A 23,873-nucleotide genomic window follows, 5' to 3' on the forward strand; every position below is an offset into this window, starting at 1 on the left:
TTAGGAATATAACTTAAACTCCTTGAGTCCCATTTTCCTTCTCATCAAAATGGTAATAATACCTGTGCTTTGTTGGGCTATCATAAGAAATGAATGATGCACTGTTGATAACACTGCCTGATACAGAGCATATGCCCTTCCCTTTCCTCTTTCAGCTGGCAGCCTCTCCTTCGAGTCCTAGGGGGCTCTTTGTCTTTGGATTGCAGCTCTGTTGATAAATGCATTAGGTGGGAAAGAAAGAAAGAAAAAAAAAAAAAAAAGGAAGGCAAGGGTTAAGTTTCTAGCCAAAGGCTAAGAACTATTTATGTTTATTTTAATATATGTGGAGTCATTTCTTTCCTTCCTCTAAAATTTATTTCAGCAGTGACTTCATTTTTCCAGTGGCATGGTAGCCAGCCACTCTTCATTCTTCAAAGATAGCTATTTAAAAATCACCCCAAACAGAAAACACCAGTGATTTCTGGGCTCCATTCCCGTTAGCTGAAATACCCAAGAAGGAATTTAGTTGGATTCCAAGTCCCATTCTGGGTTCTCTGTAGGACTCCCTGAGGAAATTCCTCTGGAATCATTTTTGGGCCTCTGTGGGTACTGTCACATGCACTAGGGAAATGAAACCCACCTGTTGTGTGGCTATTTTGTGATGAAGCTTGTGAGGGTAGGTGAGGGTGGGGGTTGTACTATCGAGAGCTCATTGGCCTGGGGTTTGGGCAATGTAGGTCCCAGCTCTGGGTTAGATGTTATCCAGGCATCTCGGCTGCTGACCTTGGATGACTTAGTCTTTCTCCTCTCCTGGGTCTTGTTTTTCTTATTTGTAAAGCAAAGAGTGGAGGTGATCTGACAGGTTCCGGCTGGCCCTGACCTCGCTCATAAACTGCTGCTTAGTCTTATGTGTCCTCATGCACTTGGGGTGGCCCCTAATGCTGAACCGCCCAGCAGATTATCTAGGTTCAATACTTCAGTCTGCCTATGTGGGTGTGGCATTTCATCTTTTTTCTTTTTCCTTTCTGGAGGCAAACTTGTAGATATCTTGCTGTAACTAGACCTCTCTGTAGCGATATTCACATTTTGAAAGGCAGTTACCTTGAGAGGTGCTGTCTTATACAGAGACTTGTGTGGTAGCAATGGAATTTCTGTCTGTGTCTTGTTCCCTCACTTCTAAAATAGGCTCAATAAGTCTTCACTCTGGTCTATTCTCAACATGTAGTCAGTCATATTTTGAGGACATAATAAGATTTTCCCTATTTCCAAGATTCATTCATTCAACAAATGTTTATTGGATACATATTATATATCAATCATAGTTCTAGGCATTGCAGATAGAGGGGAGAACAAAGTGACTCAATAGTTTACCTTATGAATAATAGAGGAACCAGACACTAAACAGTCTAAGTAAGATGTGTGATATATTAGGGGATGTTCAGTATAAGGAGAAGAATGAAGTAGTCAAAGGAGATAGAAGAGTAAGGGCTAGCGGTACAATTATAGATTGTGTGACCAGGGAGGGTCTCCCTAAGAAAGTGACATCTAAAAAGTGAAAGACCCGAGGAAGGGGAATGGCAAGTGCCGAGGGCATCTGAATATTCAGGTGTGAGGAGCCCAAAGTGGCTGGGATGTAGTTCAGGCTTAGTAGTCCACAGGGGTCAGAGTAGTAAAGGGAATCAGAGCATATAAGTCATCAGTCCTGGCTGCGACATTGGTTTTTCACCTGAATGAGAGAAGAAGTCACTGGAGGGTTGAGCTGTGGAGTGATGCCATCCAATTTACAGTTACCACGTTGAGAATAGACTAGAGAGGGGCGAGAATGAAAGAGGAAGGTTTACCTGGGATGCTTCTGCAGAAGTCCAGGAAAGAGGGGATAGTGGCCTGGTCCAGCGTGGTGGCAACTGGCATTGAGTCTGGATATATTTTGAAGGTAGCATGAGAGGACTTGCTGATGTCTCAAACATGGGGTCTGAGAGAAAGAGGAGTCAAAGAGGCCCCAAGGTTTTCGGCCTGGACAACCAGAAGAATCTCTACCCCTTTCTGAGATGAGGAAGGCTGTGTGAGGAATAGATTTGGAGGCACTGTCAGGAGCTGGGTTTTGGACATGTGAAATTTGAGATGCATCGTAGGCATTCTGTTAGACTATTTAATGTGAGGCATTAAATTTGAGAAATGCAAGGTGGCTGTGAAATGTTCATGATTGCAGTTCAGAGGAAAGGCCCAAGCTAGAGATAAAATTGGAATCATCAGTATTTAGATGATATTAAATGTCATAAGATTAGCTGAGATGCCTCGGGGAGTGAGGGTAGAGAGAAAAGAGGCTGAGGACTGAGCCTGGGGCTGTTCATGTAGAGACGTAAAAGAAGAAGCAGCCTACCAGGGGCTGCGGAAGCTGAGGCACAAAGAACATGATTTGCTTGAACTTCTAGAACCATCGAGCAGCAGAGCTTGGACTGGAAGCTAGGCCTTTGGGGTCCGGATTCAGAGGGCTCTTTCCACTGTCCCAAAGCACCTTCCCTGTCATGGTGCCAGCTCGCTCCCTGCCTGGGAGTCCTGCCCCTCTCCCTAGCCCGGGAAGTGTCATTTCATCAAGTCTGAGCAGGATATGGATTTTTGTTTCTGTTTTTCTCAGGGTATTTGAAGTATTTCACAATTTTAAAATGCACTAAAATTAAAAGGCTTTGTGGGAGGCCTAGACTGCCACGATGGATTTGAGCAATGGACACACAAACTCGGACCAAAGGGAAATGTTGTCGGAGTTGTTTAAAGGAAGAATTCTGTTGTCTTGGATCCTGTTGGCAGGCCTGGGCCACGTGTGAGCATTTCGATGGTTGTGGATTAAATAAGCCAGATAGTGTCAGGAAATGGGCAAGATGGGATAGTGTCGCAGGATAAACAGCTCAAGGGGAGATGAAGGTCTCCTTTTTCAAAATAGGTCAGCATCTCAGGCCCAGACCATATCTACACTGTGCCCTTCAGATTCCCAGGGCTTGCTCTGCTTGCTTCTGGCCTATGGTGTGAATTGGGGTCATAACTTGTAAATTTGCAGAGGCCTCCACTGGGACTGGCAGACGTTGGTAGGAGAGATGTGTTCCCACCCACGCTGATCTGTTCATTCAGCACACTTGCCCTGGGCGCCATCCGGGCTTGACACACCTTCCCCTTGTCATAATACTGTCTTGTCCTAACACTCCATTCCTCAGAGGGGACTCTCTTGGAGCCTTTGTGATCTGCCTAGGTGTCGAAAGGGTCTTGGCTCTTGCTCCTGTCATCAGAAGCTCATTGCTGGGAATTGAGCCTAGGTTTCTGCATCCAAATGATTTTTCTTAACTTCTTCAAAAAAAGACCAACACATACCAGATGCCGGAGATGGTTGCAAAAACCCTGTGTGTCCTTCCCTCAAATTCAGGGACCCCCATGGATTCCTTTCTGGAGATAAGCACTGATGCCTGCAGCTCAGAGAAAGATCAGGGGCCTGGAAAGCCATTACCGCCCTTGGATTTGGGTCCGTGCCCTGTTTCCTCTCTGCTTCTCAGCTAATTCACCTTGAAGTGTTAACAGAAGCTGGGAATCTCTTAACAGTGTCTCTTTTAGGCTCCACCCTAGATTCCCAGAGCTCTGAAAAGCAGATTCTGTTCCTCCCCACAGGCCTGTCCTTGTTCAGGACCAGCAAGTCCCTTGTCTGATGTCTGGAAGTCATCCTGAGTTCCCTACCTTCTGCGTTTTCTTCCTCAGTTTCTTCTCTGCATTAAGGCATCTTTTGAAAAGTCAAGTGATCATGTATCTTTCCTCAGTTCAAAAAGCTCAAATGTCTCCCTGTTCCCAAAACCAAGCTGAGCATCTAAGGCCTACACTTCAGATCTTCCTGATGGTGTTCTCTTTTCTCCCAATTTTTCTGGCTCTCCAGGGATACCAGCTTAGTTTCCCCCAAACACCCACTGCCCTTTCATATCCTTGTTTTTGCATATGCTGTTCCCCCATGCCTGGAGTGCTTTTCCCTTCCTCAGTTTACCATAGCAAAGTAAAAAAAGACTATTCTTTCCAAGAAAACACTCATGCAGACACATCTTAATGATAGTTTTGTGGCTAAGTCACAGTTCTGGATTGTGTGCTAGAGCAGCAGGGCTCCTACCTCACTTCTACTTCCCACCAGCTGTGTGACCTAAGTCAAAGACCCAACCTGGGGAAATAGAGGCTCTCAACATTCTCCAGGTCACACATGGGCAGGATAGCCTAGTAATATAGTTCTCAAACTGGATACACATTACCGTTACCTGGGGAACTTTTAATCCCCACTCACCAATGCTCAGGACTTACTGCACACTGGTTATATCTGAATCTCTTGGTGGGGGTGCCACCCAGACACTGGTATTTCTGGTGCCACCCGTGTGCAGTCTACTTTGAACCACCAGCATCAAACTGGTGGAGTAAGACCTCGGGCCCTAGAATCCATAAGAACTGGTTTCAAAATGCAGTGTCCTGATCTCCTGACTGAGAGACCTTGGGTCATGTTTTTAAAGTAGAAACCTTTGATTTTAAAATGGTTTTATATTCATAGAAAAGTTGTAAAGATGGTACAGAAAGTTCCCATAAACCCTTCCCCAGTTTCTCCTATTATTAACCTCTCATGTTAGTATGATTCAATGGTCACAAAGAATAAATCAGTGTTGATACATTATTCTTAACAAAAGTCCATCTTTTATTCAGATTGCCTTAGTTTTCACCTACTGTCCCTTCTCTGTTCCAGTGTGCCATCTAGTATCCCATGTCAAGTCATGGCACGTCATTTAGTTGTCAAGTCTCCTTAGACTCCACGTTAGTTTCCTAGAGCTGCCATGACAAGGCACCCCAAGCTGGATGGCTTATAACAACAGAAATCTATTGTTTCATGGTTCTGGGGCTAGAGATCTGAACTCAAAGCATTAGTGGGGCCATGCTCCCTTTGAAACCTGGTGGGGAGTATCCTTCCTGGCATACTTCCAGTGTGTGTAGTTGCTGGCAACCCTTGGCCTTTCTTGGCTTAGTTGCGTGGCTTCCTTCCGCCTCCAACATCACATGGTGTTCTCCTTCCTGAGTCTGTGTCTCTGTGTCTCAGCTTTTCTTCCTATAAGGTCACTAGTCATATTGGGTGAGGGGCTCACTCTACTCCAGTATGACCTTATGTTAACTAGTTATATCTAGTTATAACTATTGGACCCTAGTTATAACTATTGGACCCTATTTCCAAATAAGGTCATGTTTGGAGATTCTGAGGATGAGAACTTCACGTATCATTTTTAGGGATACAGTTCAGCCCATTACGGGCTTTTCTTGGCTGGGACAATTTCTCAGACTTTCCTTAGCTTTGACGACCTTAATTCTGAGAAGTATTGGTCAAGTATTTTGTAGGCTATCTTTCAAATGGGATTTTTCTGATATGTTTCACCTGATTAGGCTGAGGTTACAAGTTGAAGGGAGGAAGAATGCAGCGGTACAGTGCTATTTTCCATATGGCGTGTCAAGGTCACACACTATCATTGAACTGTCATTGAACAATGACTTCTCATTGTTCATATTGACTGTGATCCCCTGGCTGGGGAGGGTTTTTGTTAGGTTTCTCCACTCTAAAGTTATTCTACTAACCACCCAATTTCCATACCATGCATTTTGGAAGAAAGTCACTGCTTGCAGCCCACACTTAAGGTGGGGGGAGAGTCATGTTCCATAATTAGAGCAAATTACTTACATAAATTATTTGGCATTCTCCATGGAGGATTTATCAGTTCTTCTCCATTTACTTATCTTCTCAATAACTTACTTATATAAGTATACACTCATGGAAATTTAGTTTATACTTTGGGTTATAATCCAATCCTGTTTTCTTTTGTTGCTCAAAGTGTTCTTGCTGTGGCTTTTGGAGCTCTTCCAGTTGGCTCCTCTGTCCCTTTGACATACCCCCATCACTGTGCGTGATCGTCTTACTTTCTGGAACAAGATATTCCAGGATCATCTTATATGTTTTCTGCCCTAGTCCTAAAATCAGCCATTTCTTTAAGGAGCCCTGTTCCTTTTCTTGGAGACTAGTGTTAGAAACCAAAATCTGAACACTAGTGTGCTTGTTGTTACTAGGGTGTTGCTGTTTGTAGGTTAGGCCACATTTTTAACCTCAGTTTCAGTTTTCTCACCTGCAAAATGGGAGAATAATAGTTTTTTTGTGAGGCTAGATTTGAGAATTATGAGAATTATGTCAGGGCTTAGTGTGGTCTCAGTCGGATAGTAAATGCTCAGAAATGTTAGTGATTATTTCCCATAGAACTTTTTATGTTTGAGCTACATTTAGTTTCCAAAGTTCTTTTTTATCTGCTAATTCATCTGATTCTACAACCCTCAGACAGAGGTGGGGCAAAGATTTTTCTGCCAGTTACTAGGTGGAGAAATTACGTGGATGAGAGTCAAGTCAACCTATGCTGCACTAGAAACTAAGTCTCTTGTTTTAACACCTCTTCTAGACCCAGATTGGCCACCATTTCTGTCACATGATTGCTATAGGTTTCCCCTCCCTGATCCTAGTTACCTTTGCTTGAAGGGCCTCTTGTTGGTGGTGATTCTTTGATTTCTTGCCATCAGGGAACAAGATTAACTCATAGCAAAGAAAAGTACATACTACAATCTAGAACAGGACATTCATAGACACGGTGCCATATTTTCTGAACCAAACAATTGAACACATGATCCAAAAATATGTTTTTTTTTCTATTCTGAGTATAGATGACAATCAAGGAATGTGACTTGGGGAGCACCTGGGTGGCTCAGTGGTTGAACCCCTGCCTTTGGCTCAGGTCATGATCCCAGCGTCCTAGGATCAAGTTCCACATTAGGCTCCCCATGGGGAGCCTGCTTTTCCCTCTGCGTTTGTCTCTGCCTCTTTCTTTGTGTCTCTCATGAATAAATAAATAAATTCTTAAAAAAAGAAATGTAACTTGGGTGCTGAAAGATTGGCATCCTGGGGTATTTAGGTAATTGATAGGAACAATAGGACAAGGTGTTTAATTGGAACTGATCTGAAAACCCTAAGACATGCTATTGTATTGACAATCCAATCTTCCTCCCATCTCTTTTCATGGTACAGTGATACTAATCAGATTCAGAGAAATGTTGATAAATGAAAACACAACTTACCAGAATCATCAGTGCATGAAAAACATACAAGCCAAACAGAATGCTTTGACTCAATGCAGATGTTTATTGGAACAAATGTGTAGTTACTCACAAGAACAATAGCTTCTGTTGCCAATGAAATTGGCATGATCATTATTGCTAATAACAACATTCATGTTATGGAATCACAGCTTTAGATATACAAACTATATTCCAGGCAGGTGGATTTTTATTGCATAGAATAGGCGATCTAAGAGGCAGCACATTTTGAAGTTGGGATGAGCTGCATTTGGAGGTAATGAGTTTCCTGCCTCTAGATAAGATGGTCCTAATAGACACTCCAAGCCTCTGTGATTCTATGACTCTGAGAAATCTGGGTTTCTTGAACCTTTGCAGAACTGCAAGGGCTGATATATCTAATAAATGCTTGCTGACAAGGGTGAGCTGAAGTTCCACAATGCATTTAGCCATTTCCTCAGAATAAGGATAAAATTGTAGATGAGCACTGGGTGTTATGCTATATGTTGGCAAATTGAACTCCAATAAAAAAAATAAAAAAAAACTGTAGTTGGGAAAATAAACAAGATGAATTGGGTGCAACCAGAAGTCAGGATTTTTACACAAATTGAAGTCCTGTAGTTGTCTGATTTTCAGATGTTGGGTCTGATCCCAGAATCAGAATAGTGGTCTAGTAAACATGTCATTTTTGTGAGAGAAACTAGTGTAATCTGAGGAAAACCTGAGTGGACATTTACTCTTGTCCTCCTTTCACCTGTTTTACCTGTGGAAATGCCCACCCTTCTCAATGGTTAGCACCAACACCATCTCCCCTGGGATATCTTCCCGATGACCCCTATTCCAATGTTTCCACACCAGAGTGGCCATTCTTTTGGCTCCATGTTGCTCCCAAGGATAGCACTTAGCAGAGTTCATTCTGTTCATGGTAGTCACTTGCATATGTGTCAGTTCTTTCTATAGGAGACCCTGGAGGGCATGACCATGCTTTCCTCATCTTGGTATTCTCCATAGTAGTCAGCCCAGCCTATCACACGGGAGCACCTAGGCAGTGCTGTGAAATGGGGTTTTGGAATGTCTTAGAGCAACCCCAAAATTTTGCATTGCAATTCTTTGGTGTCTGAGATAGCTCCAGCTTGCTTGACATATCTCTGGTGAAGCTGGGCACCTACTATCATCTTTCCTCTACACCACAGACTGTAGGGCACCAAGAGGTTCGATGTCTTACTCATGAAACCAGAAGCAGGATGTCAATAGCTATCCCTGAGCATTTAGACTATGCCTTAGTCCATGAGTTCTCACCCCTCACCCCTCTTCCAGCAAGAGATCCTGAATGATTCCCCTAGCTGTAGTGAAGGTAAGGGACTGAACTGTCCCATGAAGACTGATTTTGACAGAACAGAGGACAGGAACTTGGGGCTTCTGATCTCTTGAAGGGTCTAAATCTTAGAGCTCTGGAAGGGATGAGGTCTCTGGAAGCTTCCTGATAGAGGAGGTGGCTTTAGGAGGGAAGAGGCACTCTGCCTGGGAAATGTTTATGACCCTGCAGGGCTGTGGCATTAAGGGTGAGGGACAGAAGTGAAGAATCAGTGGAGTCAGCTGTGGACATAAGGAGGAGAGTGCAGGGGCCTGGTTCCCAGGTTCCCAGAAAGGGAAGGAGCAGATGCTCTGCCTAGGAATGAGGGAAGTTGTCTTGACCAACACTTTGCTGGGCTAAACTCTTGGGAACCAGGGCCTGGTGGACAGAGTGGGGGTGGGGTGAGCATTGCAGCAGATGCAGTATTGGGTCTGCAGCAAAGCCCTATCGAACCTTAAGGTAATTTTTGTCTTTTGGTTACTTATACTTTACTCATCTCATCAGGACAAAATGTCTTTGTTGGATTCTAGACTGTCTTGCATAGAGTCACATGGGAGCTGAGAGCAGAGCTAGTTCTAGAACCTGGCATCTGACTTCCTAGCCACTGTTCCTGGTCCCTCCCTCATTCTCATCCTGCTTCTCTCAGATACTCTCACAGTTTGGTGTCCAGCTCACATTCATAAGCATGTTGCTATGGCACATGCTCTAGGACAAAGAATTTTGTCTCTGCTTTTTTATGAGAATGGGGATTGGGACAGGAAAAAAAAAGTGCATGATGGCAAAGAAGCATAGGATATTTGCAGGCAGATGAAGGAGATGGTCAAGGTTGAGGGGAAGGGTGCATACTGATCAGCCCTAAGACCCAGTGGAATTTGTAAGAACTTCGTCTGCCTTGTAAACACAATGACTTTTTGCTAAGTCATGTTTATTGAGCATTAGGTTATGTCTGTACTGTGGTAAGTACCATGTATATATTAATTAATTTGATCCTCATCAGACGTTTACGAGGTAGGTAAGATATGCCATTTCCATAATATGGAGGAAGAAAGGGGTTCAGAGGTAAAGTCACTTGCCCAGTGATGCAAAGCTAGTAAGTCACTGGGCCTGGATTCAGCCTTACGTGCTGATCACTCAGCTACTGGGTGGGCTGAGATGCCCCCCTTATTGGCCAGTGAAGATGGGCTAAATGAAGTGGGTCAGGGTGAGGGACGGCCTGCATCAGAGAATTATCCTGTGCTGCTGATTGACCATGGATGATGGTGTGAGGGGTGGGGAATTGAATTCAGTTCCTCATCCTGGTGACCCTCTGGATCCAGTCCTTATTGTGGTAGATGTAGGAATATACCCCATAGCGGTCCTTCTTTCCACAGTCCTCGCCCCAGGACACTGTGCCCACCAGGTACCATTGGCCTCTCTCCTTGTCCAGGGTCACCATGGGGCCTCCAGAGTCACCGGCACAGGCGTCCTTCCCCCCTAGACGAAAAGGAGATGCGGGTTAAATTTTCCCTTTCTTAGCCCCAAATCCAAAGGAACCTCCTTTTCCCTACACCTGACTTGTAGTTCAGAGAATCGGACGCGAGGGGGAGCAATAGACCATGTGTCCCAAACCTGGGCTGAGAGTGGTTCGGTCCAGCCTCCTCAGAGCTCAGCAATTTCATAAAGTGCGGGCAGGTTCGGGACTTTTCTTTCAGAGGGAAAAACTCGGATTTGGAGAAGGGAATGATGGGAATTCCTTAGCGCTCCTTTCTCTGATGCAGGGGAATTCCCGGTGGAATCCTTCCTCTCTGACCTTCCTCCTTCCTCTCCTCTGACTCCTCCTTCATTCAGCCCTCCAGACTGGAGGGTCTCCAGCCTTTCCATTGCTTGCCAGTGGTGCCCTGTTGTACGCCTTTCTCTCTCTTTTTAAAAAAAATTTATTTACTTATTTATTCATGAGAGACAGAGGGTTGGGTGGTGGGGGGTGGGGGGGGTGGGAAGACACAGGCAAAGTGAGAAGCAAGCTCCCTGCATGGAGCGTGATGTGGGACTCCATCCTAGGACCCCAGGATCATGCCCTGAGCCAAAGGCAGATGCTCAGCCATTGAGCCACCCAGGTACCTTCCTTCTTGACTTACCTTCCTTCTCTCCAGCACAGATCATGTCCCTGGTCACTTTCTTCCTCAGAGGGGCATAGGCCTCTTGGCAGGTGTGGTGGTCCACAATTGGGATTTCGATCTGGAACATAAGGTTACCATTTATCTCCACCCCTGGCTGAGGAGTCCCTCTGCTCTGACACCCCTAGAACTGGCTCCTTAGACCTGGTCTCAGAAAGTACCCTATGGTGCAGGTGAAGAAACACTAAAGAGTCAGGAGATCCATAGTGGGCTACAGTCTCAGTTATGAACTTGCGGTGTGACCTTGAGTAGGTTTTTTGCCTTCTCTGGGCCTCTGTTCTCATTTGTAGAATGGAGGTAGTATTTGCCAAGCACATTCATGATTTCAAATGTGGAAATGTATACAAAACCTATGGTCAGTCTTCTTTCCCCACATTCCTACAAATGCTGGTTGCAGGACCTGTGGCACTTAGTGTAATTACTGCCTTTTAGACCTCTGAGACTGCTTCCTCATCTGAAGAATGGAAGTCACAGTATTTGACATACTAAACACATGCAATGGTACAGAGGAGATGACTGAGAGATGCTTTGTGAACTACCAGCGCTGTAGAAATGTTAAGTGCCGTAGGGGTTACTCTGCTCACCTTACAGCAGGCATTTACTTACTTTCTCCCTCACTATAGTATGAGCTTTTAGACACTTCTACTTACATAGCTTGGAATATAGTCAATACTCAGGGAAAAAAAATATATATTTTTTATATATAAAGACATTGTGATTATTATTGCTCTTGGGGCCTGGGAGTAAATGTCGGAGTAGAAGTCTGGAACAAAATGGGGAAACACATGAGTCTCATTTACCCAAACCAAGAACTGAATGAATCACATGCCCCAAAAGTTTAGCTTCTGTTGAATCTCACCCTTTAGGTCCCTCCTGGACCACGGCCTTCCCAGATAGGTGGGAGGAGAGAGTCAGGGCAGGGTGGTCATGAGCACATATCCTCAGCAAACCACCAAGTGCCGGCTTCACCTCTGTTTATCGTTCAGGAACTGATCAAGTGTCATTTCCTTTGGGGAGTCCTTCTGGACCCGAAGACGAGGTTGGATTTCCTGTTATATATTTTGGAGCTTCCCGCACTTCTTCCTCATCACATTTATCATGTTGCTGACTCCTTTTGTCCTTCTCACTTGACTATCAGCACAAGGAGGCCGGGGACCCAGTGTGTCACCCCCTCTCCCAGCATACCTAGATACCTAGTGGCTAGCACAAGGTCTGGTACATGGAAGGCACCAAGTAAATACCTGGGAGCTAATGAAGGGAGGGGTGAATGGTTGTCACAAATCCCAAATTTTAAAGTATGTGAAAATAACATGTTGAAGGATGCAGAAATTAGCTGTGACAGTTACCAACCCCAGTCATGTCAGAGCCAGGCAGCTCTTGGGGGACACCTAGCTAGCATCACCCCTAACTTTGCAGCTTGAGATACTATACAAGGCTCTAGAGAGACAAAGGACTTAAGATCACCCAGCAAGTTTGTAGGAGCCAGTACTTGGAGCCACGGCTCCTTACTTCTAGTGCAGTATTCCTTTATGAAATGATATAAATGTGAACTTGTAAGTGCAACCATCAAGTTCGTTACTGCGAGAACTGTAGCTCTCAGGAGGCCATTCTTTAGCTCATTCTTGGTTACTCCAGTATGTGAATCCTTCTGGTATACAGATGGATCACCTTCTGGGGCAGCCAAGCCTGCTGTTTTTTGGAAGAATTTCCATCACCTGAGCCTTTAATATACTATAGAAACATTAGACAATGTTTAGAGATAGAGCCCCATGTTGAGCAGACCAAGCTTGTTGGGATTCAAAGTCCCAGTGATCTTTGGAGGTGAGATGGGGCCCCTGGTGTCTCTCTTTCACCCACCCCCCATGCCCAAGACTCTGAATCCCTGAGAAGCAACATGGAGCAAGAGGGTGGATGCAGGGCAGACACATCACTCTCTATAGGACATAAATTGAACTTCACCTCCATCAGGGTCTCTGGGAACCTTTGCAAGAACTGCTTCCCCCAGCCACTGACGATGACAATGGCCCCTGGAGGAAAGAAGACACAGTGAGAGAAGAGTGGCCATCTGTGGGGTTTTCAGAGGGTTGCATCTTGCTCCATCACTCTCTGCCTGTGAAGGAAGGACGAAATCTCACCCCTCCACTGAGAGAAAGGCAGCATGGTGGGAGGAGGACCGCTGGGCTGGACCTTACCTGCAACAGAGGTTTGGACTTTTGTTTCTAGGTTGATTTGTTGTCCGTTACCTCGCACTCCCCTCCAGCACAGAACCTAGGCTCCACGAAGGGAGGAGTCTCAGCTATCCCACCACTGCTGTATTCCCGCGCCTACTGGTAGTGCTGGCACATAGGAGGTGCCCAGTCAGTAATTGTGAAAAATGTAAAGGTTCAGCTTAGTTCACAATGTGCTGTGCTGCTTTGGTGAGGCCCCACTCCTGCCTCCTTTGCTGAGCCTTTGCTTCCCTGTCCATGAAACAGAAAAGAAGAGGCTGGATTTGATATTCTCTAAAACCTTCTTCCAGCTAAAGAAGATATCCTTTTAGATATCCTAGAAGTCTGTGAAGTTGGCAACTGTTGGGACAATGTGGAATTGGGTTGAGCACTGATAGAGCAATCATTTCTTCATGGGAAAAAGAGTCTGGCTATTGAAAACAGCATTGAATGTTAAAGTAGGTAAACCTGGCTTCTAGCCCCAGCTATGCTTCTTCCAAGTTGTATCTTGGGTAAGTCGCTTCATGTTGCTAGGCCTCAGTTTTCTGATCTGGAAAATGGGACTACAATATCGTTTTTCACAAGGCTTTTATACATAGTAAATAAATTAATGAAAGTAGAGCAACAACTGGCATATGGTGGGCACATAGCACCTGATAAATTAGAACCATACCTTTGCCTTTCTTATTGGCTTGGTTCTATTGAGCCATTTTTTGTAACTTGTTTGAACACAAGGTTAGCTCCAACACAGCACCACTGAATTTAGAACAAGATGAAAAGGAAGCTGATATATTTGAGTATATTATTTTACTTAAATATCACAGCCACCCTATGGGGTGTTATCCTCAGTGTACAGGTAAAGGACTTGAGGTTTGAACACTGCCTCCACATCACCCAATTGGGAAGTGGCAGTTCATGGGGTTTTGAACCTGTGCTGGTGATTTAGCTATTGTCCCTCATCTCCAAACGTACTCTTTTGCTCTGCTTTGTGATGCTGCAGACGAGACTCTGCAGTAGCAGTTCTGCTTCATCAGGGAGGGGGGGTCCCCAAAATAGGAGGCGTTTCCAGGAAGGTTTGCTGTTCCTTTTGGCATTGCCGTAGCCCTGGGGCCGAGTCCCAGCTATTCCCCCAGCATATTAGCATGGGGCCCCTCTGCAGGCTTCTGAGTCCCTTTTCTAATTTCTAGATTCTGTGACTCCATCCTCTTCCCCTGTGTCCCCCTAGCTCCAGGAGATGTGGTTCTTTCCTGCGGGTGCTATGCATTATGTTAGCATCCCCTTTATCGCCCTAGTCCTCCAATGCCCTGTATTAAATTCTCTCTCTTGCAATAACTAGTCTAGTCTCTGTTTTCTCATCTGGACCCTGACTCATTCAGTATTGACAGCACTGACCAAGCCTCATCTCTACTGTGCACTGCCTTTAACTAGTTCTGACCTAGCTCTTTGAGGGGAGGCAGCTGCGGGATCACGCAGACACTGTCAGCTGGCTCAGTTGGCACCAGAGCCTCACCAGTGCTGGAGAAGTCCCTGTGGAGGCACCTGCTGCTCTGCAGACGTGGGATGAGGGCGGGTGGGGCAGAGTACCTTCCTCTGGGGGCTCCTCAGGCAGACAGATGGGCATCACAAAGTCATTCAGCACCGGGCTCTCCAACAGCTCCACCAGAGCCACGTCATTCTCAAATGTGTTGGGGTCATACAGAGGATGGAGGAAGATGCGTTTGACCCTGAGATGCTGTTCATTCCCATCTGACCGGCGCCTCCAATGCTTGCCTGGGTAAGAGAAGGCATATGAGGCATGGGGATAATGCAGGCACGGAAGGTGAGATCACCCCTTGTTCCCTATTGCCCCTTGTCCCATCCAGGCTGTTTTCAGCCTTGTCCCTTTGCTTCCCCTCGCTCCCCTTTTCCTAACCATCCCACCCTACGTGCCCTTCCCCAAGTATTCCCATGGGTTCCCACCTCTGTCTTTCTTCTTGAGCTGATCCCATTGCCTTATAATACTCATTCTGATGCTCATTGCCATGTGTTCAAACCATATCATCACATTTCAGTGCCTGGGTCATGTGTTCCCTCCTCCACGAAACCTTTCTGATTCCTGAGTCAGATTCTTCAGTTAGAAGTCTCTTTCTTGTGAATTCCCAATGGCACCTTATCTGTTCCTCTCCTATAGAACTTACTGCTTCCTATCTGATAATCCTAGAGGTCTCTGTGATCATATTTTATTCCTTTATTAAGCTGTAAGTTCCTTGGGGGCAGGGACTAGGTCTTAATTATAGTATGTTCTTAGATCCTGGCCTAGTGTCAGTAGGCCGAACCAAAGGTACATGCTGAATCAAACTGAATCAGCTGATGGTCTAGATTTCATAAAAGAGAAGGTAAGCTTGGATTGTCTGGGGATGACTTACTTGAAACCATGGATTCATAGAGGTCTGATGTGTCTTTAGAATTATCTAGACTGGGCTTTTATTTTACTATTATAGAAACGGAAGCCTAGACTTCAGTGACTTGCTCGTGGTCTTGCCGCCTGAAAATCATAGCCTTGGGCTTGGACTCAGGCCCCTCAACTCCGGTTCATTCTTCATCCCAAGGGTCCTGCCCTGATAAACGAGTGAGTGGACACACCTCATGCCCAGAATCACTACTGACTTCAGGCTGCCCCTCTCTCACCCATGATGACTTTGAAGTCAGAAGGTCTGAGCAGGTCTGAGTCATGTAGGGCTGGGTATTCTGAATCGAGTGACTGGTGGAGGCAGTGAGCTGCAGTCACGATCCAGCTAGAGCCTGAGAACAGAATTAAACATATGAACTGCTGTGCATTGCCCTGTCCCGCCTCCCATTGCTTCAGACTACTGCACAGTATTCCTTTCCATTGCATTTCAGAGCCCCACATCAGACACTCATATGACCCTAATCTGAAGGTGAGGAGTTAAATCTGTGATTTCATCTGCCTATTCTAACCAAGAGGCCAAGACTGAACATCTTAAACAGGGTTTTAGGGCTCCCTTAAACCTGTGGGCTTGGGGAGCTCCAGACAGCCCAACGTGGGTCCACAGAAAACCTTGGGCTTACTGGCCACCCTTCAGGACTTGTAGTCCCTGGGCCAGCAGGAGCAGCCTCACTTGGGAACTTTTTAGAAATGCAGAGTCTCAGGCTCTACCTCAGATCTACCGAAATAGAATCTGTATTCAGTAGTAAAATCTGACGATTTTAACAAGACCCTCAAGTAATCCCTATTCACATTGAAGTTTGAAAAGCACTGATCTAGCTTGGGGCTGTCCTCACCTGACTCCACTGCTGGGGAGGGCAGTCAGTGAGAGGTGAGGCTGGCAGTCTGGGGGCTGCCCAGACAGATGTGGATGCATGTGGCCTTCTTCCTCTGTGATGAAATGAGACCAAGAACTGTCCAGGGGCTCTAGGTTGCTATTAATTTTTCCTATGATGTCAGAACTTGGATGGCCCTTTGATCATCAGGGCCAAACTGTGGCAGGAAGAGCCATCAGCCATTTCTTTCCCACCCTCGCTCCCACTCCCACCCACACTCTCTCCATTGCAAAATGCTGACAATCTTATTTCCTAATGCTTTTGAATCTACCTTACTGCCATCCCTTGTCCCCTGTCCTTATTCTGAGGTTAATGACTTCCCTCTCCACAATTGCAATAGCCACCTCACTGAAATCCTGGCTTTAGGATTTACTCTCTTTGGAACCTGTTGTTGCCCCTGGGGAGAACATCCTTATAGATCTGCAGCAGCCTTCAGGATAGATTTAAATTCCTTAGATGGTTATTCAGGGCTTTTATAAGTGTCTCTTCCCTGACTTCTCCAGGGTGAGTTTTCTGGTTCTCTCTGGTCCCACAGCCTTGGTACACCTTGACTTTGAGCCTCATGTAAGTGCCTTGTAATCAATGTTTCAGGGTCTAATTCCTCAACTTAGTCCTTCCCAGTGCCCGAGACTGACCAGGATTTCATACATGTTTGTTGATGAAGGAGCAACTAGAGCAGAAACACATGTCTTCTAGCTCCACGTAAGGGCTCTTCCTACCACACTGTCCTTCTGGATCTCACTACTAGTGTGGAGAGTGATTCTGGATGAAGAAATCTTGGTCAGTCTCAAAGAAGATGGTTGTATTCTTTGGCTTTCACCCTGCCCGCTAATCCTGGGTTCCCCATCCTTTCCATATCTCCTTACCTAGAAGGGACCCCCCACAGAAGGGCTGCTCATTTGGGTATGACAGCATGGCAATCCAGGGGGTGGTTCCTTTCTGGACTGGGCGTCCATTGAAGATCCTGGCCATCAGCTTCCGGGAGAACTTGGGGACCCCACACACTGCAGTCAAAGGACGGAGGGACAGATCACACTCTGGTTTGTCTTGCTCTTTGCCAGAGCTACCAGCTCAGTACCCTCTCTTAGAAACATCTATTATTTTTGATTTCTTCTCAGCATTCATTGCTCTTTTAAGTAACAGCACCCCAATTTTTTTCTGGGATCCACTCTTCCTCCATTCTTAGTCCTTATGTCCTGAGGTGGAATGATCTTACCTCTGATTCTAGAGGTAGGAAAGTGACTGAGACCTGATAAATTAAATCCTCATCCTTGGGGACAACAATTGCTCAGAGATGGGAATGTAACCCCAGGCAGCCCACTGAAGGTCTGCCTTGGGAGCTTTGCTAAACATATTAGAAAAGAGAAGGTGTTTCTCTGTTTGGGTTGCTAAACTGGTGACGATAAGCCAAGATCTGTCAATGATCACTTCATGGGGAGTCTTCTGAGAATGATGCTACTAGTTGAAAAAAGTGGGTCTCGGTGATGAAGAGTGAAGCAAGAGGGAGATTGTATCCTGATATTTGAACTCCTTGATCTAACCATCCTGAAGCCTTGTGATATGGGCTTTTCAGCTATGTGAGCCTATAATCCTCTCTCTCTCTCCCGTAAGCTGTTTGTATTGGGTTTCTTTCATATGAATGAAAAAGTCCTGACTAATAAAGAATTTTCATGCTCTACCCACAGAGAAGTCCTTCTTCAGGGTCTTGGGGGGTTGAAGACCCCTACAAGTGTCTTCCTGCTCCATCTTGTTTCCACTGACACACAGCACCTTATAGCAGAACAGCCTTTGGAGACCATCTAGTTCATCCCTCTCATTGTACAGCTAAGGAAACTGAGGCCCTACGAAAGGATTAACTTGCCAAAAGTTACCGTATGAGTTAGTGGTGAGGCTTTAATTCTAGGCCTCCTGACTTCTGAGCTTTTCTTACCCTGGCCAGGACCACTAACTCTTACCTATGTGACTTCCCAGAGCACTCATACCCTAAGCTGGATCCAGGTAGCCATCTGCTTTCTTTGTAGCTATCACCAAGCTGCTGAGTAGGGCAAGGATGCATCTTTAGCATCTCCTAGTAGCTTCATTCTACATGCCCTTGGCCACTGCCTGCTAGTGTCCTGTACCCATTCTCAGTAGAATCTCAGAGCCCACTGGATTGGAACTCCCTCAAGCATCCTTTCTCCATCTGCCCCCTCTGTAAACTTTTTTCTCCTCAGAAGTAATTCTGGACTCTGGATCTCCTCAGTTTCACATTCCTGGGGACCTGGCTTGGGGGATTCTCACCCCTCTGCAGTATCTTGAATCTCTCCTTTGCCTACACCTTTAAAACATAGCCAAGTCTTCTTACCCTAAATGCCATGCTTTCACTTTTCTGGCTTCTCATCCATTCTGTAGTCTCTCCCTCTCCTCCCTTCCATAGCCAAGCTTCTGGAAAGAGGAGTTGACACTCAATCTCCACATCCTTCCCTCTCCTTTGGAAGTGGATTTGGAAGAAGGAAGTGCCGGCTCTGCACACACTTGGAAATAAAGTAGCTATTTGGGTATTTAATAGATCCACAATCATAGATGGAGGTAGAATGGCTCTGGGCCCATACGTGGGACATCAACAGTGATATTTACATGTGTAGGAAGATACTATTTGAAATTTTCTCTCATGTATTCTTCATCTCCAGGAATTCCCCCTTGCCCTCTGGCTCCCTATTATTAAAGCTGGAGTATCCATTGTTTTAGGTGAGGCTGGATGCAAATTTAAGTTTTGAAAGAGCAAAGCAGAAACCAAAGTTGGAAGTGCACATTTTTTTTTTGAAGAGTCAGGGATTGTGGTAAAAGATTTGTATGTTTCAAGGAGCCAAAACCCAGAGAACTAAGCATATAATCACATGATTTTTATATTAAGTCATAGAGAAAGGAGGATGTAAGGATAGTTTCCTGCTTCAGGAGAGAGACAAAACCTAGGAGAAGTCTGGAGACAAAGTGGGGAAAGGAGAGAGGGAGGGAGAGAGGGAAGAGAGAGAAGAAAGTGGGAGAAAGAGTGAGAGGAGGAGAGGGAGGAGGGGAGAAGAAAGAAGAAGGGGGAAGAGGAGGGGGAAGAAAGGGAAGAGGAGGGGAAGGGGGGAAGAAGAGGAGGGAAGAAGAAAGGAGGAGGAGGAGGGAGAGGAGGAGGAGGAGAAGAGAGGGAGGGAGAGCTGGAGACTTTAAACACAGCAGGCGGCCTGCTTCCTGGATCCTCTCAGAGTTGACAGTAGAGGCTGGATTCTTGTCCCTGGGGAATGTCCTGACAGAGGACTATTCTTCAGAGTGTCCAGGCATTGGCACTCTTGACTACTTAAGCCCTCCTGATGCTCCCTCCTTGGCTTCTGAGCACTTCTCTTCCTGTGTTTCTGACCTTTCTTTTTGGTCTCCTTCCTGGGGTTTCTCTTCTCTCCATGCCTTCCATGCTGAAATACCCTTGAACAGTACTTGGCCTTCTCTTCTGCACACTTTTGGTAGATACTACCAGTCTTCTCCTGTGCCACCCTACCACCTCTAGCATACCCTGATTTCAAATCCATGTCTCTGAACTTCCCTGTCCTCTGAGCGATTCCCTTCTTGCTTATTCCTTCCTTACATCTCCCCCTGGATTGCTCATGACCTTCTCCCCTCTGACATTCCAGATGTCTGAGAATGCCCACATAGATTGCATCCCTGTTGCCTCTGTTTCCTTCAACCTCCATATTCAATCAGCCTCTAAGCTGGTAAAAAAATCACCAGAGAAGCAGAGAGTAATATATTTCCTCCATCCCATGTCATAGGGTGCTTTCCATGTAGCCATGTAGCCTCATGATACCTCAGTGTCTCCATACATCTTTACACAAAATCCTAATATCTAGAAAGGAAAAATCTGAAACATAGTAGAACTCAAGACATAAGACAGGCTAATCCTCAAGACCAGCTGACGTTTTATGTCAAGCATAATTTGGGATTCTTTTAGTTTTCAATAGTGTAAAAAACATGATGTTTCAATGATAATACAAACCCCAAACAAAGGTAAACCACGAGTACATCCATGGAGAGGCCTCACTAACAGGTTAGCTGTGCACCACCAGCTCCCCTCGCCTCCCCACACCTGCACCCTTTCATATGATGTCTATACACCAAGCTCTGCTGAATGCACTACTTGGATGTTTTAAACTCCCCCTGTGCCCACTCCCCCTTAGCCCTAAGTCTGGTGGGTTCTCATCATCTCTCCAGAGTGCCTGCAGCAGCTTTCCCCCACTTCTCACATCCTGCTGCCCATCTTCAGGTCTGCCCATTCAGAATTCCCTGTGGATGAGACCCAGGAATCTGCATTTCTAATGAACATTCCAGGGGATTGTGATATACTCCCAATTAGAGAATCACTGGTTACAGGACAGAGCGTGAACATAGTATGGCCTTCAAGACTCTTTCCATTCGCCCCGATTCTCCACTGCTCCTGCTCCACTTATGCACGCTTCCCTGCTTGATTCATCCACCCTGGCTTCTCTCCTGTCTCCTGGTACATTCTCTGCAGCCTCTCTGCAAAGCTCTTGAGATCCCCTTCAGTCCTGTGCCTCTCTCTCACCTTTAAGCCCCTGCGCTGCCACAACCTCTACTCCTCTTATGACACTTCACTGCTTTCACCTGTGTGAGACCTAAATGCATGGGACACTGCCTTGCATGCTTGTTTGGGCTCTTTGAAGTCAAGGACTTGGCTGAAATGGCAGGCACTTCAGTAAGGCGCATGTAGCTTAGGGGGACACATGTCCATAATAGACTCCATTCCTCATTACCCTTTCTTGGATGATGCCCAGATGACAACATTTGTGACTTTTCTGTAATGGGAGAGATAGTAGCTTAACAAGGGGCCAGTTTCTCTTCAAAAAGTCAAAATAGGGATCCCTGGGTGGCTCAGCGGTTTGGCACCTGCCTTCGGCCCAGGGCATGGTCCTGGAGTCCCGGGATCGAGTCCTACACTGGGCTCCCTGCGTGGAACCTGCTTCTCCTCTGTCTGTGTCTCTGCCTCTTTATCTGTGTCTCTCATGAATGAATAAATAAAATCTTTTTTTTCAAAAGTCAAAATAAACAAGCACCAACAACAATCAAACCCCAGAATGAAGTCTATTGGCTATCCACAGAGAGTTTATTTCCACTTTAGATCCCTGACAAGAGAAACAGAGCATAGACGCGCCTTGCAGAGTAGTGAAGCTTATGATATAAAGTATGCAAAATACAGTATCCTCTACATGCACTGTTCATAGACAAAGGAGTGTGCTTTCATGAACTGAAAAGTGGACACTTTCCAATCATTCTCTTGGAATCCCTCTCAGGGGCTGCCTTTCTCTGATGGAGAGTCCCCAGAAGAGCAAGCTCTGGGGAGGAGGAACACAATCAGCCTGTGAGGGCTAGAGAGAGGCTGCTGGCAATCAGAAGACTGAATGCTAGAGATAGAAGGACCCTGAAGGAGATCTAATGTCTTCTTTTTAGAGATGGGGAAACAGGCCTACACAAAGGGAGTGTGATTTGTGAGAGGTTATAAAGCCAGCTCGGGGCAGAGCTGAGGCTGGAACCCAGCACTCTGGGCTGTGTCTCTTTTCATTGCCTTTCATGGGCAAGTCTCTGTTTCCCTTTTCTCACTTCTGGAATCATGAGGAGTGGGTCACTCTGAACATCCATGCCGGGTGGGTTCTCTGAAGAGCTCAGACTACAAGTATGCTGGGTCAGGTTACTTCCAATGTCTTGAACCCACTCCTTCTTCCATTTTCCTGCCTAGAAACACAGTGGGGCATGGTGTGGGCCTTCTCTTTTTTCAAGGATCCAGTTGAGTCTCTGTGTCTGAGGCTGGGGTTCAGGTTGTCTTTTCAGATGATACACTTCAAAGTTGGAAGCTTGCTTCCTACTTGTCTGGAGTGGCAGGTGTAGACACCCATGTTGTCAGCTGGTATTGGAGAGTGATATATGAGTCTAAATGATGTGTTCAAAATTGACAATAGGAATTTATCAGGGATGAGGAACCTCCCACTGATAGTCTCTTCCCCTTAGTCACCATAAACCTTCCCAGCTTTCTCTTTTTCCTTTAATAGAGAGATTTCCTTTACTAGAGAACACAGGGATGAGGCTTGGACTACAAGAAGCCTTTGGGAGAGAAATCCAAGGGACAAAATTATCCCAAGACATTCCACTAGGAGACTAGATCCCAGGCTTTGGGGGTCTGATCCCTGTCTCCTAAAGCCTAAGCACTTTCCCCCAAGAAGGGACTAGACTTATCTGTGCCAAGGGCCAATCTGGGAAAATATATGGACTCAGTGTTCAGCTCAACATAAGGAAAGATTGTCTAACAATCAGGTCCATGTACGGCACACTAACAGTGGGACGGAAAGGTTTGATAAGTGAGTAGGAGTGCATAAGGCCACCAAGGTCAAGCACTCCTGGAGAGGAGTGCTGGGATTGGCCAGAGGTCTAGCCCCCTCATTGTACTGCTGGGGAGAGTGAGGCCTATAGAGGGGAAGGGGCTTGCTCAGGGCCATGGACTTAGGCCTCTTGCGTGCAGCCTTTCCCTGTACCACACTGCTGCCTCTCAGAGCCCTAGGGGCTGTCTAGTGAGGATGGGAACAGTGTGTTCCATTCCATTTGGTCTGGTAAGTAACATGGAGTGTGCCATTGGAAGTGTGTGTATAGCCTCACTCAGGCTAGGGGAGGGCAGGTAGGCCCTGAAGAAGTTAGTTGGCTCACCGTTCCACTTGGAGGTCCCCCAGACCTTGTGGGGAGCCCATCTGTTCCCACAGCCAGTCCACATAGTTGGAGACCTTTGTGTAGACCCCATAGACCTGCTTGCTGCCACATTCTTCAGGGCCCCCCCAGGACACCAGGCCTTGGGCCACCCAGCGCTGGCTCAAGTCATCCAGAATGACAAAGGCCCCACCGCTATCTCCGAGGCATGTGTCCTTGCCGCCCTCGTAGTAGCCAGCACAGAACATGTTCTCTGTGACGCTGTAGTTCCCTGACCGGGACTCGTAGCTGGTTTTACATTCAGCATATGGTACCACAGGTAACTTGACATACTGCAGGACATCTGACAAGGTCCGTGTGCCACTGCTGATGATTTCGTCCACTGTCACATTGGGATTGGAGATACCCCAGCCAGCTACCAAGCCCAGCATATGGGGCTCTGGGCCTTCAGGCTCAGGACTTGGCAGGCAAATGGGCATGACGTGGGGTCCGAGGGGCACAGGCTCCCGTAGCTGCACCAGAGCTATGTCATGGTTGTAGTTCTGGATATTGAAGTCGGGGTGGAGCACCACTTGTGCAGCTGAGCTGTTGACAGCCCCCGATTTGTCCCGCACATCATGCAGGCCCAGGTAGACGGTGACATGCTCCTTGGAAACCGGTGTCACTGTGTTGTCTCTTCGCTGGGAGCGCAGCACATGGGCTGCTGTGAGGATCCAGGACTCAGAGAGCAGGGCCCCACTCCCAAACCACTTGTCATTTGGCACCCTCGAGGTGTCCTCCACCACTATCAGGGCCTGCCATGGAAAGAGGCCGGGCTCAGCATTCCGGCCCCCGATGATTCTCTTGACCAGGTTTGGCAGAGAGCGGGAGGGCTGACCGCACACTAAGGAGGAAGGAATGGGAAGAAGAGACAGAGACTGGTCAGATCAGCCACGTGAAAAGAGCCACTGAAAGAAATTCACATATCATCCACTGTAG

At 46.4% G+C, this 23,873-nt stretch overlaps 1 protein-coding gene across 6 annotated transcripts in view; it reads right to left on the reverse strand.

Moving 5' to 3' along the window:
• Window positions 1–7,184: 7,184 nt before the first annotated feature.
• The window catches only part of MASP1 (MBL associated serine protease 1), a 61,463-nt gene continuing 44,774 nt past the window's right edge, over window positions 7,185–23,873 (reverse strand). For 2 of the 6 annotated variants that reach the window (XM_077880030.1, XM_077880028.1), the window contains 3 exons: window positions 22,899–23,778; window positions 17,039–17,176; window positions 15,519–15,632 (listed from right to left, as the gene is read on the reverse strand). In XM_077880030.1, coding sequence (XP_077736156.1) covers window positions 17,068–17,176; window positions 22,899–23,778 — 989 coding nt within the window. In that variant the 3' untranslated portion in view covers window positions 15,519–15,632; window positions 17,039–17,067. Of the gene's footprint in view, window positions 9,965–10,605; window positions 10,706–12,603; window positions 12,672–14,435; window positions 14,622–15,518; window positions 15,633–17,038; window positions 17,177–21,286; window positions 23,779–23,873 lie in introns of those variants that run through there. The other 4 variants (XM_077880034.1, XM_077880033.1, XM_077880029.1 and 1 more) reach the window with 4 other exon arrangements.

The sequence above is a fragment of the Canis aureus genome, chromosome 31, assembly GCF_053574225.1.
Source record: "Canis aureus isolate CA01 chromosome 31, VMU_Caureus_v.1.0, whole genome shotgun sequence".
NCBI classification, from domain to species: domain Eukaryota; kingdom Metazoa; phylum Chordata; class Mammalia; order Carnivora; family Canidae; genus Canis; species Canis aureus.